We start from the raw sequence: 17467 nt of genomic DNA on the forward strand, positions 1-17467 counted from the left end.
TGATGGCCCCTTGATCTTGGACTTCCCAGCCTCCACAAGTGTGAACCAATACATTTCCAGTGATTACAATGTACTTAGTCTCAGGTATTCTGCTGTAGCAGCAAAAAGGACTAAGACACCCTACAATCATATGATAGGGATATATTGTCTGGCCAGTCCTATCTGGAGTCATTTCATTATCTTAAGGTATCTAGGGACCCGGTAGGAGTCACTTCATCAGCATAAACCATCCGGGCACACCATGAATAATAAAGATACTTCTGTCAGTTGGGCTCTGTAAAGTTAGGTTATTAAATTTGAGGTCTCCTTTTTTGATGTGTTTATAGCTGTGCATTTCCCTCTTGGCATTGCTTTGGCACTTCATCCCAGAAGTTATGATAGGTTGTATTTCCATTTTTATTTGTCTTAAGATATTTTGTAATTTCCTTGTGATTTGTTCTTTGACCCACTGGTTGTTCAGAAGTATGTTGTTCAATTTCCATTTATGAATTTCCAGTTTTTCTCCTATTTTTGATTTCTAGTTTCATCCCTTTGTGAGTGGAAAGAAATAGTTTGCATGCTTTTAATCTTTGTTACTTTACTGAGACTTGTTTTATGGGCTAACATATGGTCTATTCTGAAAAAATGTTCCATGTGCACTTGAGAAGAATATGCATTATTATTGTGTGAAGTGTTCTGTACATTCTTTGAGGTCTAATTCCTTATACTGTTGTTCAAATCTTCTTTTCCCTTATTAATCTTCCATCTAGAGGCATTCTGTCCATTATTGAAAGTGCTATATTGAAGTCTCTAGCTATTATTTGTAGAGCTATTTTTCCCTTCTGTCAAATTTTGCTTCATGTTTTTGGCTATATTGTTTGGTTTATATATATTTCTTTCTACGTGTTATAGCTTCTTGATTAACTGACCCATTATCAATAGATAACATTCTTCTTTTTGTCTTGTAACAGTTTTTTGTCTGATGTTAGTGTAGCCATCCCAGCTCTCTTTTGGATATCATTTGTATTGAATACAGTATCTCTTTTCACCTTTCTCTTTTATCCTGTTTGTGTTTTGGGGTCCAGAATAAGTTTCTTGAACACCAAGAGCTAAACAGACAAACAAACAAAGAAATAAAGCAACAAATAAGCTGTGAACAGCTGTACTACTTTATAGAGGGACTCTGCTGGAGCATTCCTTCAGGACTCCGCCATGCCTGTGTGGTCTGTGGGACAGTCTGAGGTGAAAAGTCACAGGCTTTTCAGGTCACTTGTGAATGGGTCTTGTCCTGGGCATAAATGTGTTTCTGGATTTCCCTGTACATGGATGCTTTCGAATACCTGAATTTTCAAGACTCTTTCCCCAGCTGCTCCTCTCAGACAGTGTCTGCAGTTTGGCTGCCTTGCAACCTTTTAGAGCAATGCCCACTGCTTTACCACTCGAAGTTCCAAGTTCCACAAAACATACACCAGTCCTCTGGGAGCCCTTGGACAGATTAGAACATGAATCGGGTCTGCCCTGCTCCCTCCAGGCCCAGGGACCCACATTGGGAACATGGGTGACCCTTGCTGCAGGAGCAGCTGAACATCAGGGTAGAGCAAGGGCAGGTAAAAAGTGCCCCAAGGCCACCCCCCGCAGCCCTACCCCACCTTTAAGTTGCCTTCTCAATTCTATCTTTGCTTGGTTGCTGCAAACCTTTGTGTTCCAGGGTTCTGGCAAAGATAATTCTGATAATTTCTTCTTGTTTTTTATGTTGCCTGTGGGAGGATGAGAGCTTGACAGCTACTCATTTTGCTGTCATTGTTGTGGGGTGAAATTTTGTCACTTGAAATGTTGTTTTTCCATAATTTTTTTTGTTTTGCGGTTCTGGGGATGGAACCCAAGTCCTCATGGATGCTGGCCTGTGCTTTACCGCTAAGCTACATCACCAGCCTCGGTCATCTGAAATGGTTTCTCCTTTTCTTTTGTTTTCAAAGCAGGTTTGGATAAATACAGACATTTGTTAGAAAGCTGAGCTGGAATTTGGTATTTACTTTTTATTTATAGGTAATTAGAAATTTGAAGTAGTCTATTTTCTGTAATACTGAAGGTAGTATTTGTCATTTTATGTGCTCTTTGTATTGATCTGTATAGTTTTTTGGAGAATAGAGAGATTTGAATTTATATAGATGCAGTCATTCTAGATTACCTGGAAGTGCCTTAGTTTTTAAATTGAAGAGCTAAGGTGTAATTTACACACAGTAAAATTTGCATACAGTAAAAAGTTGAGGGTACAGTTTATCAATTTTGGCAAAGTGATACAGTTATGTAACCACTGCCACAGAGACACATGGAAGCGTTCTGTCACCTCCCAATGTATACCTTTGTAGCTGGCCCCTTGCTGCACCTTGTACCCTGTTCACTGATAGATTTTCAGTCTCTGAAGTTTTGCCCTTCTGATGATGTTTTATAAATGGAACCACATAGCGGGTAGCCTGTTGAATCTAGCTTCTTTCCCCAAGCATAGTACATTTGCAGGCCATCCATGTTATTGCCTGCAACATCATTCTTTCTTTTCCATTGTGCAGTAGTATTACCCTGTGTGGATTGCAGATTGTTTACTCATTGTTTGAAAAACATTTAGGTTTTTTTTGCCAGGTTTTGTTGATTAAAAATATAGTTTCCTAGGGGCTGGGGGTGTAGCTCAGTGATACAGCACTTGCTTTTCATGTGCAAGGGCCTGGATTCAAGCCCCAGCACTGGCTGCCTCTATAAAAGAATAAGCACTCTCCTTGTAACGTGTGTGGTGTTCTGTTGCATCCATCTTAGGCAAGCTGGTAGGCTGTGCACAGTAAACCTGCTTCCCAATATGTAGTTTGTATGTGGTTCATTCATTTTTCAATACCACACAGCATCCTGCTGAATGACTGCCAGTTTACCCATTCTGCTGTTGGTGGACATTTGAATTTTCCCTGTAATCTTGTATTAGAAACAGTACTGTTGTGAACATCCCTGGCTTTGTTTCCAACAGCACATGTGTATGGTTTTCTGTAAGCTGTGTAGCTAGGAGAACTGCCAGGTGGTGGTATATGGAAATCATTAACTTTATCAAACAATGCCAAAGCACTTCCCAAAGTGGTTATACCAGGTTATATTCCTATTAATGGTGTGTAGTTGTTGCCATTTCTGGACATGACAGTGTAGTAGTCTATTTAGCTCTACCCTTTCTGGTGGGTGCATAATGATGTTTCAGTGCTGTTAAATTTTCATTTACCTGAATGCAAATGAACTTGAGTACATTTCATTTCACCCAACTGCTCTGGTTGGTACATTTTCCTATTTTCATAGGTTGTTTGGTTTTCCTTTTGAATGAAGTACCTACTCTCTTCTCTTTTCCATTTGTCTGTGTTGTTCGTGTGTTTCTAATCAGTTTATAGGGTTTAAATATTTCAGATAAGGTCCCTTTGCCACTCACGCACCTCACAGATAATCTCTCATCTGTGGCTTGCCTTTGTGCTGTCCTACTTTTAATCTTGTAATGCTGACAAGTCTCTTCTTTTATGAGGGGTGCTTTTCATGTCTTGTCTCAGAATTTGTCCCTTATCCTAAGCTTAGGAAAACATTTTCTGTATGATTGTGTCATCTTGCTGAACCCACAACTGGAGTTGGCGCACAAGTGGCTGCAGGGTGATTCTCAGAAGGGAGTGCCCTGCACCCTCTGGAAATGGAGCCACTTGGGATTCCAGAGCTGCACTAATGCTTAGGTGATCCATCCTAAGCATTTACGAGGGGAACTTAGAACAGACTGTGCTATCCTCATGGCAGTGAGGAAAGGAATGTCCTACCTGGTCATGGCCACAGCAAGAGCCCAAGGGGTGAAGTTTGTATGAGGGTTTTAGGAATTTGGGCTGAGGGCCAGGGCCAGTTTCTTTCAGTGTTTTGGGCCCAACCTAAACAGTTTTATCAGTGCCTGAAAATGTTCAAGGCCCCAGCTTGGGCTTAAGACTGCAGGGAGAACGCTGCCACTGATTGGGTTGTAAAGCAGTCAAAAGACTCTGATTTTCAGTTAGGACACAGAGAGCAGAGGAACTGGGGAACCCTACAGTTATTTATTTCTTCTTGTTCATATTGTTAAATATTTGCAATCCATAATAAATACATTTATTGCGGGGAACTGATACGTATACACATCATATGTTGGTCCTTTTCACTTCTCCTTCTGCTCCCTCCCATCCCCCTGCAACCTCACCTAGTTATGTTATACTTCACTGTGTTTTCTCTCACATTAGACTTAGAGTACCTGTAGCTGATTTGTGTGTATGGTAAATTTCCTTTTTCCCATATAAGTACCCAATAACCAAGCCAACACTTACTGAAAAGATCACCCTCCTCACCGATTTACTGTGCAAACATTGTCATAAGTCAGGTGTCTACATGTGTCTGGATTCTTTTTGTTCCACTGGACTGTCTGTCTTTGTGCCAATATCACATCATCTTAAAGTTTATATTAATGGAATACTGTTTCTCTCAGGATGGATGAGAGTAGGCCACACTAACTTGCTGTGAAGTAGACATCCTGTATTAATTCATCATGATGAGCTTGGAACCCAATGAGAAGATCCCCTACATTCTATCCTCATCACCCAGTGGTCAGAATTTTTCAATAAAAGCAATGTACTATTACAGGAACTAGTGACATTTGAGGACGTGGCTGTGGATTTCACCCAGGAGGAGTGGCAGTATGTGAACCCTCCCCAGAGAACCCTGTACAGAGATGTGATGCTGGAGACCTACAGCCACCTCGTCTCCTTGGGTAAGAAGTGTCTTTGGGAGATGTGGCTGTTTATGATCATTGCAGCCAATGGAGAGCCTTTTTTTCGCAATGTCTTCCTTTTCACTCCTGAAAAGGTATTTTGGGAACTTGAAACTCAGGATATATGGTTTGACTTTACCACTATGTCAAGCAGTAGTCCCTTGTGTTGCTTTCACACTGCAATTTCCTCTGTCTCGGGGGCTCTGAATACCAAAGAGGTATCTGTCATTTCTCATTATCAGGACAGCAGGTTATTAAACCAGACCTTATCCTCAAGCTGGAGGTGGAAGAGCCACACCTGGCAGAAGGCAAAGTCCCAGTTTGGAGCTTTCCAGGTAAGTAGGACAGACCCCAGCTCTAAGCACACAGGAGCCTAGCCTGTCACTGGGGGAGGCCATCCCACAGGGCATTCAGGAATGTCTTGGGAAAGGTTGTGGCCCCCTGGCTCTGCTGGAGGACAGGGACATAAGCATCTCACACATAAGACTGACACCCCTTCCACTGCCCACAGTGACTTACCACTCTGCGTACATTGCTGCTCCCTGAGAAGTTTCTACACAGCTCCTTTCCTCATATACCAGGTGTCTTTTCCATGCTACCATGCCCTAGCCCTGTTACTTCCATGATTCTCATCTGTCACGAAGCTAGGCCCACATTTGTCACAGGCCTGGATCTAATACTGTAATTCCAGACTGGATTCTCTGTGTCCGTTCTTCTTGTTCAGCTTAGCTCTCTCTGTCCAGACTTGGTCTCCTAAAACATCTTAATTACCTTTTTTTTTTTTTTTTTTGTACAGGGATTGAACCCAAGGCCTTTGCACTGAGCTACATCACCAGCCCTTTTTAAATTTTTTATCTTGAGACAGGATTTTGCTAAGTTGCTAAATTATTGCCCGGCTGGGCTCAAACTTGTGATACTCCCGCCTCAGCCTCTCAGTGCTGAGATTACAGGTGTGAGCCACCACACCTTGTTTTTTTTTTGGTTTCGATATTGGTGGTGCTGGGGGTTGAACCCAAAGTTTTACACGTGCTAGACAAACACTCTGCCACTGAGCTACATCCCCAGTGCCTTATCTACTTTTAAAATTATCTTTGAGATATAATTCACTGTCATATAATTCATCCACTTAGAGTATAAAATTCAGTAGTTTTTGGTATATTTATAGTTATGTGATTGTCACTATGATCTAACTCTAGAACATTTTCATCACCCCAAAAAGAAACCTCTACTTTTATTAGTCCCTTTCCATTCTCTCCTTCTCCCATTCCCTGGTAAGCCTGATTTACATGCTGCCTGTATGGTCTTACCTGTTCTTGACATTTCATATAAATGGAATCATATAAAATGTGGCCATTTTGTTTTCTTTCATTTCGCATGTTTTCAAGGTTTGTCCATGTTGTAACGTGGATCAACACTTTATTCCATTTTGTGGAGGACTAGTCCATCATATGCATAGATAGAGAACATTTTGTTTATCCATCATCTCCTGATGGACATTTGGTGGTTTCTACTCTCTTGGCTATTATGACTGTTGTGGATATGAACATTCATGTACAAGTTTTTGCGGTGATGTAGGTTCTCATTTTGTACAGATATACAGTATTGGAATTACTATACTATATGGTAATTGTATGTGTAACATTTTGAGGAATTGCCAATCTTCGAATATCTTGTTCCTCAAAAACTTGCATGCAGTGGTGTTAACGTTTGCTGATGATTCTTACCTGAATCAGTTGTTACTAAGATGGTTGATTTTTCTTTTTTCATCCATTACTGTCATTATTCATATTCATGTTCATGTTCATACTGTCTTCAGTGTGGCTAGTAAAAGATTCTTCAGGCTGGCTCCCTCTCCTTTTGGCATGGCCCTATCATTCTTTGAGCACTTTCTCACTTTCCAGCACAAGCATATTCCACATTCACCCGGTACTCTCCCTGTTTCAGACTGGAATCAACAACTTCTACAAGGAACTCTGGCTCCTGTTAGGGGAATGGTACTTAACTCCGTGGTGGTATATAACGTGGTCCTCTGTTGTGTTTTTTTGTTTTTTTGGGTTTTTTTGTAAGTAGGTAGTTAGATTTAGAAGTTGGATCAGTTTTTGAGTTTTTTTTCTTTTTATTTCCTAGTTATTTCTACCAATTAGGGCCAGGGATATGGCTCAGCAGCATAGTGCCTGCCTGACAAGCGCAAGGTCATGAGTTCAATTCCTGGTACCACAAAAAAAAAAAAAAAAAACTAACAGGACACCAATAGGCATGTAATGCACAGTTGTCTTTGTGTTCTGTTACTAATCATTCATTGGTAGTTAATGCTTAACTCCATTAATTCATTAATGGCTATAAAACATTGATATTTAAATTTTGTCATTATTCTTTGTTGATTAGCTGGAATACTTTTATAAAGAGGAATTGCCCCCCATCTACTATTTGGTTACCATGAGTAATATGTTATATAGAAAAGACAGGCTAAATGATTGAGGATTTTATTGGCTTATTTGCCAGTTTTCAGAATAAAGAGTTGCTTTGGTAGCATCACCTAAATGTGACCAGTGAGTTATGTCCTTTTTTGTGTATCATTTATAGACTTAGGGATTTAAACATTTTTATGTCTAATCAGTTACATTATTATCTCTACTATGACTCAAACCATTGCATGTCTGGCCAGTGGAAACTCCTTCACATTGGCTCCCAAGCGTTTGGTAGTGTCCTTACTTTTTGGTGTTATAAGTTCAAGGCTCATTTTGTGTATTTCTTGCCTCTGACCTGATATTGGCCATTTCTCCAAAGAGCCCTGGTTCTTTTTAGTGTAAAATAATGTTTCAAGACCACAACTTAGATGTTAGGGAATCATTTTTAGGCCTTTTTGTTGATAAAGTTATGACCTGTGTATAAAATTTTAAAAATACCTCTTATATTCCAATTGATATTTCTAAATCAAATCCTGGATGTAAAGGTTTTTAATAGATTCATTTTATATCTGATGATAGTATTCTGAGACTGTGGTATATGTATAGTCATTCAAAACAACTAATCATGTTGGTGCTACTGTGAGTCAAGACTTTTAGCCTGGTCATTAGGAAATACAGAATAATTACTAATATTAGGAAATCCTTTAATTTTCAGTTTTGCTTTGTGATTATATAAAATATTATTCTTACTTGGTTCCAAAGTCATATTTAGAAAACAAGGTACATACAGTGTAGTCAAAGGCCACTTTCTCTCTCCACCCATGTCTTTCTTTCCTCCCTCCACAAGTAATCTTTAATAAAATTTAAAGGTTTATCTTTCTACTATTTTTTATAATAGGAACCTATGTGAATGTACTTATATATACATTTCTTTCCTTAGAAAAACAGTATCCTGCTATCATTTCATTCACCTTTTTTAAATTAATAGTTAAGAACATTATGCATATATAGATACTCCTTAATTCTTTTTGTATCTTAATAATCAATATGATAGTAGTAGCAGTTGTCATAAACATTTTAAAGCACTTCCTGTGTGCCATGCAATCTCTGTCATAAGTAAACAATGCTCCTCAGCATCCATTTGGGTGAGCACTATTATAATTTCTATTTTATGGGTGAGAAAATGATACAGATAGATTAGATCACTTGCCTAAGGTCACAGATCAAGTAAGAGGCTGAAGTGGGATTTCCTTTTGTGCAGGAGAGCCCACAGTCCAACCATATGGCATACTGTTACTGTCCACCTAAAGAGGTGCTCATCCAGCAGTCCTGAGTAGAGCAGTTTGTAAGAGCTCTTCCTGGGATTCTGTGCTCACCCCTGGCTAAGAACTAGTGTTTTGCTATCATAAGAAAGGAAGTCACAGGAAAGGAAACCAAAATTACATGATCCATTTTAAAATTCAGCACTGCTATGGCAAAATGTTAGTATTATGGGATCTAAGTTGTAATATGAATAGTTACTGTACACTTCTTTCAACTTTTCTCCATGCTTGAAATTTTTCATATAAAATTTCAAGGAAAGTGAGAAGTAAATTATAAAACATGATTAAAATTTCAGTATATGTGCCAAAATTTCAGCTTTTATTGACTTCAAGATGCCATTGATTTTAAGACATACCACTAAGAAAGGAACATTGTCACCAATTGATCTATGGCATATCATTGATTATAAGGTGTATCTGGATTCAGAGATGTTAAAATGTGAAATATTGTGTATCTTTCAACTGATGAAATTAAAGGCTTTGTAGTTTTAACTAAATGAATGGTACAGATGACAGTTAATAAAATTTTAAGTTATTTAGGGAGATCAGAGTGGGTTTTTGAAAAGATAGAACTACCTCTTGAAAAGTTATCTAGATTATCAATATAGGAGAATATGGAGGACAGGGCCATGTGCATAATGGTACAGGAGAAATAGTTTGGAGTTAATAGGTATAATTTTAAGGGAAATACTGCAGACAGTGATGTTGAAGAACTGTGAATGCAAATGTGGGTGAACTTGTACTGGTGAGCCCAGATTGTCAGGCTAATTTATTCTAGATTTTTCTGTCATTCAGTGAGAATATAGATTCAAGTATATTGTAAGATTTGAGCCTAGCAATCACACTGTTTTATTTCCTCCTAGCAGGAAATAGTGTAAGTCAGGTTCAGTTAAGAGTTCAAATGTTGAGTGTGGATTGAGGGAACTGAGGTCCATCCCCAGAGCTGATGGAAGTCAGAGATGATATAAAAGTAGTGGTAAGAGACCCAGATATCAGGGTAAGATTGTTCTTGGTAACAAAAAGGCCAGTAGATGGGAGTTCAGTAAGAGACTCTCCAGGGACTCTGATAAAATGAAATGACTTTTCATATGGTGAGGAATTTCTGAATATTGTACTTCTTTCTAGAAGTCTGCCAAATTGATGAACAGATTGAGAGGCAGCATCAGGATGACCAAGATAAATATCTGTTGATAGAAGCTGGATTCCCTGACAAGAAAATAATTACCAGTAAGAGTGGCTGTGAATGTAATGAATTTGGAAACACACTTCATCTGAGTACAAGGTTTGTTGTTCCAATTCAAAGATCCCATAAACTCGAATCATTTGGAAGTAATATGGTAGATAATTTTGACTTATTTAGAAGCTCTGCAGAAAAGAAACATAATAATGGATGTGCAAAATTATTCTTTCACACTGAATATGAAAGAAATCCCATAGTGAAACCCTTTGGATATAAAGAATGTGGGAAAGCTCTCAGGCCAAAGAAAGGTCTTAGTCTTCATCAGAGAATTAAAAATGGAGAGAAGCCTTTCGAATGTGCTGCATGTCAGAAAACCTTCAGTAAGAAGTCACACCTCACTGTACACTGGAGAACACACACGGGAGAGAAACCCTTTGGTTGTACTGAATGTGGAAAAGCCTTCAGCCAAAAGTCTCAGCTCATTATACATCTCAGAACTCATACAGGAGAGCGACCCTTTGAGTGTCCTGAGTGTGGGAAAGCCTTCAGAGAAAAGTCAACAGTCATCATACATTACAGGACTCATACGGGAGAGAAACCTTATGAATGTAATGAATGTGGAAAAGCCTTCACTCAGAAATCAAACCTCATTGTCCATCAGAAAACCCACACAGGAGAGAAAACGTATGAATGCACTAAATGTGGAGAATCTTTCCTACAGAAGCTTGATCTAATTATTCATCACAGCACTCACACAGGAAAGAAACCCCATGAATGCAATGAATGCAAGAAGACTTTCAGTGACAAGTCAACCCTCGTTATACACCAGAGAACACACACAGGAGAGAAGCCTCATAAATGTACTGAATGTGGGAAATCTTTCAATGAAAAATCCACCCTCATTGTACATCAGAGGACCCACACAGGAGAGAAACCCTATGAATGTGATGTGTGTGGAAAAACCTTCACCCAGAAGTCAAACCTGGGTGTACATCAGAGGACTCATTCAGGAGAGAAACCCTTTGAGTGTAATGAATGCGAGAAAGCCTTCTCTCAGAAGTCCTATCTCATGCTGCATCAGAGAGGCCACACAGGAGAGAAGCCTTATGAGTGCAGTGAATGTGAAAAAGCATTCTCCCAGAAGTCATATCTCATTATACATCAAAGAACTCATACAGAAGAAAAACCCTATAAATGTAATGAGTGTGGCAAAGCCTTCCGAGAAAAGTCAAAGCTCATTATACACCAAAGAATTCATACAGGAGAGAAACCCTATGAATGTCTTGTGTGTTGGAAAGCTTTCAGCCAGAAGTCCCAGCTCATAATCCACCAGAGAACACACACAGGAGAAAAGCCCTACGCTTGCACAGAGTGTGGCAAAGCCTTCAGGGAAAAATCAACATTCACTGTGCATCAAAGAACTCATACTGGAGAGAAGCCCTATAAATGTACAGAATGTGGGAAAGCCTTTACCCAAAAGTCCAACCTTATTGTTCATCAGAGGACCCACACTGGAAAGAAGGCCCATGGGAGAAGCCACACCTGGAAGTCAAAGCTCATAGGGCATTAGAGAGTGAAGCAACAGCATCTGCTGTGTACCCTGAAGGAAATTTGTGTGTCATTTAAAGGTTTTCAAAGTTTGTCCTAATTTCTGATATGAACATGAGCAGTTAAATTAGCCTTTCCTCTTTTCATTTTGGTCTTCACCCAAAAGCAATAGCAGAAAAAGAAGAAATGGAATCTCTGTATCTGACAAAATTAGGAGATTAGCTGCAACCTGAGGTTCTGCCAGAAGCAGAGGTAATAAAGCACCAGTGCAAGAGATTTCAGGTCCACAGATGTGAGGCGGGATCGGTAAGGACTCTTAGCTAAGGGTTGAGCAAGATACACTTCAAAGTGCAGGGCCCTAGGCAGCTGGGTAACAGAGTACGCAGGCAGGTGAGGCATTTCTTAAGTATTTGGGGTCTTAGGAGAAACAGGGCTCTTAACAAGGAATCATTCATACAAACCATATTTGCAGGAAGACATCTGTACTGATAGGAGGAACAGTTGGGGATGAGGGAAGAGACCTTTCTGCCCCTATTTACTGACTTGGGAGAAGTAAATAGCTGCCCCTATTTACTGACTTGGCAGAAGGCAAGTCTGAAATAACTAACAAGTATGTGTCGGGGATCTCAGCAGTTAGAAAAACTGATCTGCCTGGAGTATGATCCAGGTGTGTTCCCTGACACAATCCTCCAGCAAATAGCAAGTCTAAGAAAAACTCTGTAACTCAAAGAGAATGATTCAAACATAATCAAAACCACAAACTATTTTTAAGCCAGCAGTTCCATTTCTAGGAATGTATATACTCACAGTGTACAACATGATGGACTCAGAGAGATTCACTGATGCACTGCTTGCAGAAACAAAAGATTGGAAGTTGTCATAATGACATCAGCAGGGTTCTGCTTCCTAAAGTTGTGACATATTCACAGCAAATTCTCAGGCAGACAAAAATGAATAAAGATAACTTGTGTTATTATTTGTATAGTGATGTGGGGTAACCCCTAAGCTATAAGGTAGAAAAAGCAAGGTACAGCATAGTGAGTATAATATGCTACCATGTGTATATAAGCAGGAAAATGGTAAGTATATAATTAGTTGTACGTGAATAAATTATCTGAAAAGACATAAAAAATTAGCAACCTCATTACTGCAGGGAAGGGGCATGGGGGATGGAACTGAGAGGGAGACCTGTGAATCCTTCTTATTTTTGAAAATTGTACTATGTGAATGTACTGCCTTTCCAAATATAAATAAAACTTTAAAAAGCATATTGTATTTTATTACTATTATAATGAAATCAGTCTAGACACAGGATTTTATAATGTTTAATATAGATGTGCTTAATGGAGAATGTAATTTTTTGGGGTGCTAGGGATGGAACCCAGGGTCTTATGCTCTACCACTGAGACAGGTGCTATACCACTGAGTTACACCCCCAGCCCTGGAGGTTTTCCTTTTAATGAGCAAATAAATTGAATAACCAGGCAGACAGAACAACAGCTACTCAGTAAATGTCTAAGGTAAATAGGCATTAATTTCCTGAGGGGACCAAATAGTGGTTCTGGGTCAGCTGGGATCACATTACCTAAGCCTAAAATAATTGAGATTGGAACACATTTCTTCTTCAGTATGCACAGTGATATCTACGAAGAGATCCTGTATTAAAGCCCACCATTATTTTCCATATCTGAGCAAAGTGATTTCAGTTACTTCATATACATGACACACTCCTTTTACGAGAGGTATAAAGCAGTCCACGGAGAGGCTAACTTACTTTCCAGAGTCACATTACTGCTAATGACATAGTTTCCAAGGTGAGAGACAGACTGAGACCCTTGATCTGAATTGCCATAGCTGAAAACCACTTAACAGGATGCTTGTTCCAGAACAAGCAGTCCTGCTTGTGAATCACTGTATTTGTGTCACTCGTGCTAATGTGGTTACTCACCGGGGCCATGGCTGGTGGAAGTGGGCAGCCCAGCTATATAAAACCTGGAGATCCATCAATACCCACCTGAGACCCTATCTGTGCCCTCCCAGGCCTTTTTTTTCCCCTCTGAATTAATCTGTAAGAAAATGAGCCATGGGCTCACTTTTAAAAATGAGACAGGTCTTTTTCCAGGAAGCTGTGTGGGGCTGACTGGCTCGCTCCTGGTGCAGTCTGCTGGGACAAGGTCTGAAGGCACACAAAGGCATTGCATCTTCCTACTCTTGGAGAATCTTCCTAGGGCGTCAGGTTTATCAAAGGCCATCCTGCAGTGGGGTAGGGAGTCAGATATCACCATTTCCCCTGGATTTGGACTCCAGCTTCCTGGACACCAATGACGACCAGATGGGCTACATGTTGGCAATTAGAGGTAAGGCACAGACCTAGAGGGGAAACTGCAGGATGTGAATAAATGGGCTGGAGTTCACAGGAAAGAAGGGTAGTGATGAATCGGGTGGGAGGATGAGGGGCAGAATGGGGGTGAAGAAGCAAGAGGAAACTATAAATGGAGTGTAATTAAGTATGGGTAGTGGTGGTGACAGCAGGAGTGAGGTGAGGCACAGCGTGAAAGACGGTGGATATGCGTGAGTGAAGAGCAGGGCAGGTGGATGGCTATCCAGGGCCTTCCCTTAGGGCTGGGCCTTCAGGATGGTGGATTTTGCACAAATGGGGAATAGTATGTGCTTGTGGAGTGGCAGAGATCTGTGGCATCAGGGGTTACAGGGTGTCAGGATCAGTGATGCAGGAGTTTTCAATCCTGGGACTGGGGACTGTGTAGGGGAGGTGAGCACCTAGCTTTCTGCGCCAAGGAGAGTTGTGTGGATGGGAACAGCCTGTGCAGTAGGCATGGTACTCGATGAGCATCAGCACTGTGTTCTATGTAATGATTTACTTGAGTAACACAATTATTAAGCTTGCTGTATGTATGATACATGGATATAGAAGTACATACACAGGGGGCTGGGGATTTAGCTCAGCGGCCAAGCGCCTGCCTGGCAAGCCCAAGGTTGTGAGTTCAGTTCCCAGTACCGGAGAAAAAAAAAAAAAAAAAAAAAAAAAAAGAAATACATACACATTTTTAAATCCATTGATGAATACACAGGAAAAACATTTAATAATATGGATGTTGCTCAGTGTGAAGGCCCAGATTTCAGTCCCCCATACTGAGGGAAAAAAATGACTGAATAGAAGATCACAAAGAAAATCACAACACCTGGAGACATTTTATGTAGGCACAACTCAATCAAATTAGAAATGGAAAAACTGTGCCCTCCTAAATTATTATTTTTTTGAAACAGGGTCTCACTATGTAGTTCAGGTTGGCCTTGAACTCATTATGTAGCCTAGGCTGGCCTCAAACTCATGGTGACTCTCCTGCCTCTGCCTCCCGAGTGCTGGGATTATAGACATGCGCCACCATGCCCGGCTAAATTATTCTTGTGTTAAGGAAAAAAATAAAAAATGAAATTATGAACAATGAATACACATTAAATATCAAAATATGTAGGATGTGGCCAGAACAACTGAAAGGAAAATGCAGCCAACCACAGTGGTATATACCTGTAAGCCCAGCACTCTGTGAGGTCGTGCAGGTGGGTTGCAAATTGGAGCCTGGTCTAGATAAATTAATGAGACCTTGTCTCAAAATTAAAAATAAAAAATGGGCTGGGGATATAAATCATTGCAAATACCCTGGGTTCAATCCCTAGTACTGTAAAAATGAAAGGCACATATTTTGCATAAATTATAAGTGAAATTTAAAAGAAATCAGTGTTTAACACAAAATCAGCAAAATAAGTCCCAAGAATGTAAAAAGTAGTAAGGAGAAAATGAGGTATTAGTAAAGACCCTCCACGCATGCCAGGGATGATGGGGCATGCTTGTAATTCCTGCACTCTGGGAGGCTGAGGCAGCAGGGCTGCAAATTCAAGCCCAGACTAGGCAATTTAGTAGGACTCTGTCTCAAAAAATAAAAAAGGCTGGGGATGTAGCACAGTGTAAAAGGCTGGATTCAGTCTCCAGTGCTGCCAAGAAAGTACTGGGTTTCATTAAGAAAATGATGAATAGATGCAAGTATATATAGCTCAAAAGCATCTAACTAAAATAAAAAGAAACAACATTAAGAATGTGAGAGGGGGGCTGGGGACTTAGCTCAGCGGCAAAAGCGCCTGTCTGGCAAGCGCAAGGTCGTGAGTTCGGTTCCCGGAACCGGAGAAAAACCAAAAAAAAAAAAAAAAAGAATGTGAGAGGAAGCTTTACACATATAGGGGAGATTTTTAATAAGAATCCATCTAAGGTTTCCAGTTTAAAAGGTAAATTGGCCACAAGTTCTCAAGTTTCTCTCTCCTGAGATATAAATACACTGTTCTAAAACTAACAGTTTAAAAAAAATCTATAAACCCTCCAGAATGAAGGGAATGGGAGAGGCATTTCCACTCATGCTATGGTTTAGATCTAAAATGGCTCCAAGTCTCATGTGGTGAAGAGGTGATTGTATTATGGGGGGGTGCTGTACTTTTGAGTGGATTCACCCATTAATGAGTCCAGTAGCTAAATGTGTTAGGCAGTGGGCCCTGGTTGGAGGTGGGTCACTGGGGCTGTGACCTGGACAAGTGTGCTCTTGTTCCTGGTTCCTCCCTTCCCTCAATGCTTCCTGGCTGCTGTGGCTTGAGCGCCTTTTCCTCTGCCATGTCCGTCTGCCATCCAGTTTCTTCCTTGGAGCCAGCTACCATGTATTAAAATCATGAGGCAAAATAAAGCCTTCCTCCCTTAAATTGTGGATACCAAGTATTGTGTCCCAGTGATGGAAAAGTGACCAAGGCAATTCATAGTAAAAACTTAGGAAACTAGAAGTAAATCAGAATTCCCATAATTGGACAAAGTGCATCTCCACAAAACCTACACCAGATGGCCTCATTAATGGTGGATGAGTTAAGTTCCCCCTTAGATCAAGAGCAAGAAAAAGATCTGTGCTCTCACCAGCCCCACTGCTCCTCAGGATCGAATGAGGCCCTAGTGGTATGTGACAGTTAACTGATTGTGTCAATTTGAGTAAGCAGTGCCCAGCTATAGAGGATCAGCACAGTTCCGGGTGTGGCTGAAGGGTCTTACCGCAGACAGATGACCCACCGTGGGTGTGGGTGACACCAACCAATAGGCTTGTTGCCTGAATGAAATAAAAGGGAAACAAGGAAAGCTCACTTCTGTTCCTTCAGAGGAGCGCTGGTCTTCACCTTCACCTCAGATGTCATCGCCTGGCTTCCAGCGCAGACTTTAGCCTTCCGGAGCAGACCTTTCAGTCTCCTCATAGGGACCCTCACAGGACTGTACAGTGAGGCCCCGGCCTTCCATTTTTGACTGAATCCTTCGAGCATGCAGATGGCCCTTTTGCCCTCTTCCACATCTGAGCCTGCAGGCTGCTGTTGTGAGCCTACCTTGTAAACCCCTATGTATTTAGGTATCTTATTTTACATCTGGTGAGCACTGACTGGTACATAGTATAACAATGGAGAAAAAGAAAAAGTATAAAAGACAGGAGATATGAAATAAAATAGTCATACTTTACAGGAGACTTTTTATGGTGTACTGAGATTGAAACCAGGGCCTCAAGAATGCTAGGCAAGAGCTCTACCACTGAGCTACACCCCCAGTTCTTTTTAAAATTTTGAGACAGGGTCTTGCTAAGTTGCCTAGACTGGCCTCAAACTTGCAATACACTGCAGGTGGCATTTTTGTGAATGTAAAAGATCTAAATTCTGATGATCTATTAGAATATATAAGTGGATTTAGCAAGACTAGTGGATAAATGCTAATACATAAAACCATATACATACAATTGAATTTCTATATAACAAGAAACAAAGATTATAAAATGATGTACTTATTTACTGTAGCATCAAGAAATGTAAAAATAACTGGACTAAATTTAAAATATACACAAGGCCTCTACAAAGAAATTTTATAAGACACTATTGAAAGACCTAAATAAGACAGTGAAATACTGGCATACAGACAAGTAGGTAAAGACAACAGAATAAACAATCTAGAAATAGACTATACATAGATTATCAGTTGGTCCACAACAAACAGTACAATGAATTCAGTGGAGAAAGGATATTCCTTTGGAATAAATGGTGGAGCAACAGGTAATGACTTGTAAAAAACAATCTTGATCTCTCCCTCACATTATAAAAATTAAAGACTGTTACGTAAATGATCCAAAGATGGCCCCTGTATCTTGGCCTTTGTCAT

The 17467-nt window shown here is 40.2% G+C and overlaps 1 protein-coding gene across 4 annotated transcripts in view; it reads left to right on the forward strand.

Moving 5' to 3' along the window:
* Znf182 (zinc finger protein 182) overlaps window positions 1-12497 on the forward strand; it is a 55144-nt gene extending 42647 nt beyond the window's left edge. For 3 of the 4 annotated variants that reach the window (XM_013506910.1, XM_005408946.2, XM_013506909.1), the window contains exons 4-6: window positions 4645-4771; window positions 5014-5106; window positions 9627-12497. In XM_013506910.1, the coding sequence (XP_013362364.1) occupies window positions 4645-4771; window positions 5014-5106; window positions 9627-11251 (1845 nt within the window). In that variant the 3' untranslated portion in view covers window positions 11252-12497. The remainder of the gene's footprint in view (window positions 1-4644; window positions 4772-5013; window positions 5107-9626) is intronic. The other variant, XM_005408929.2, reaches the window with a different exon arrangement.
* Window positions 12498-17467: the final 4970 nt, after the last annotated feature.

The sequence above is a fragment of the Chinchilla lanigera genome, unplaced genomic scaffold, assembly GCF_000276665.1.
Source record: "Chinchilla lanigera isolate Chin_1 unplaced genomic scaffold, ChiLan1.0 scaffold00115, whole genome shotgun sequence".
Taxonomy (NCBI): Eukaryota; Metazoa; Chordata; class Mammalia; order Rodentia; family Chinchillidae; genus Chinchilla; species Chinchilla lanigera.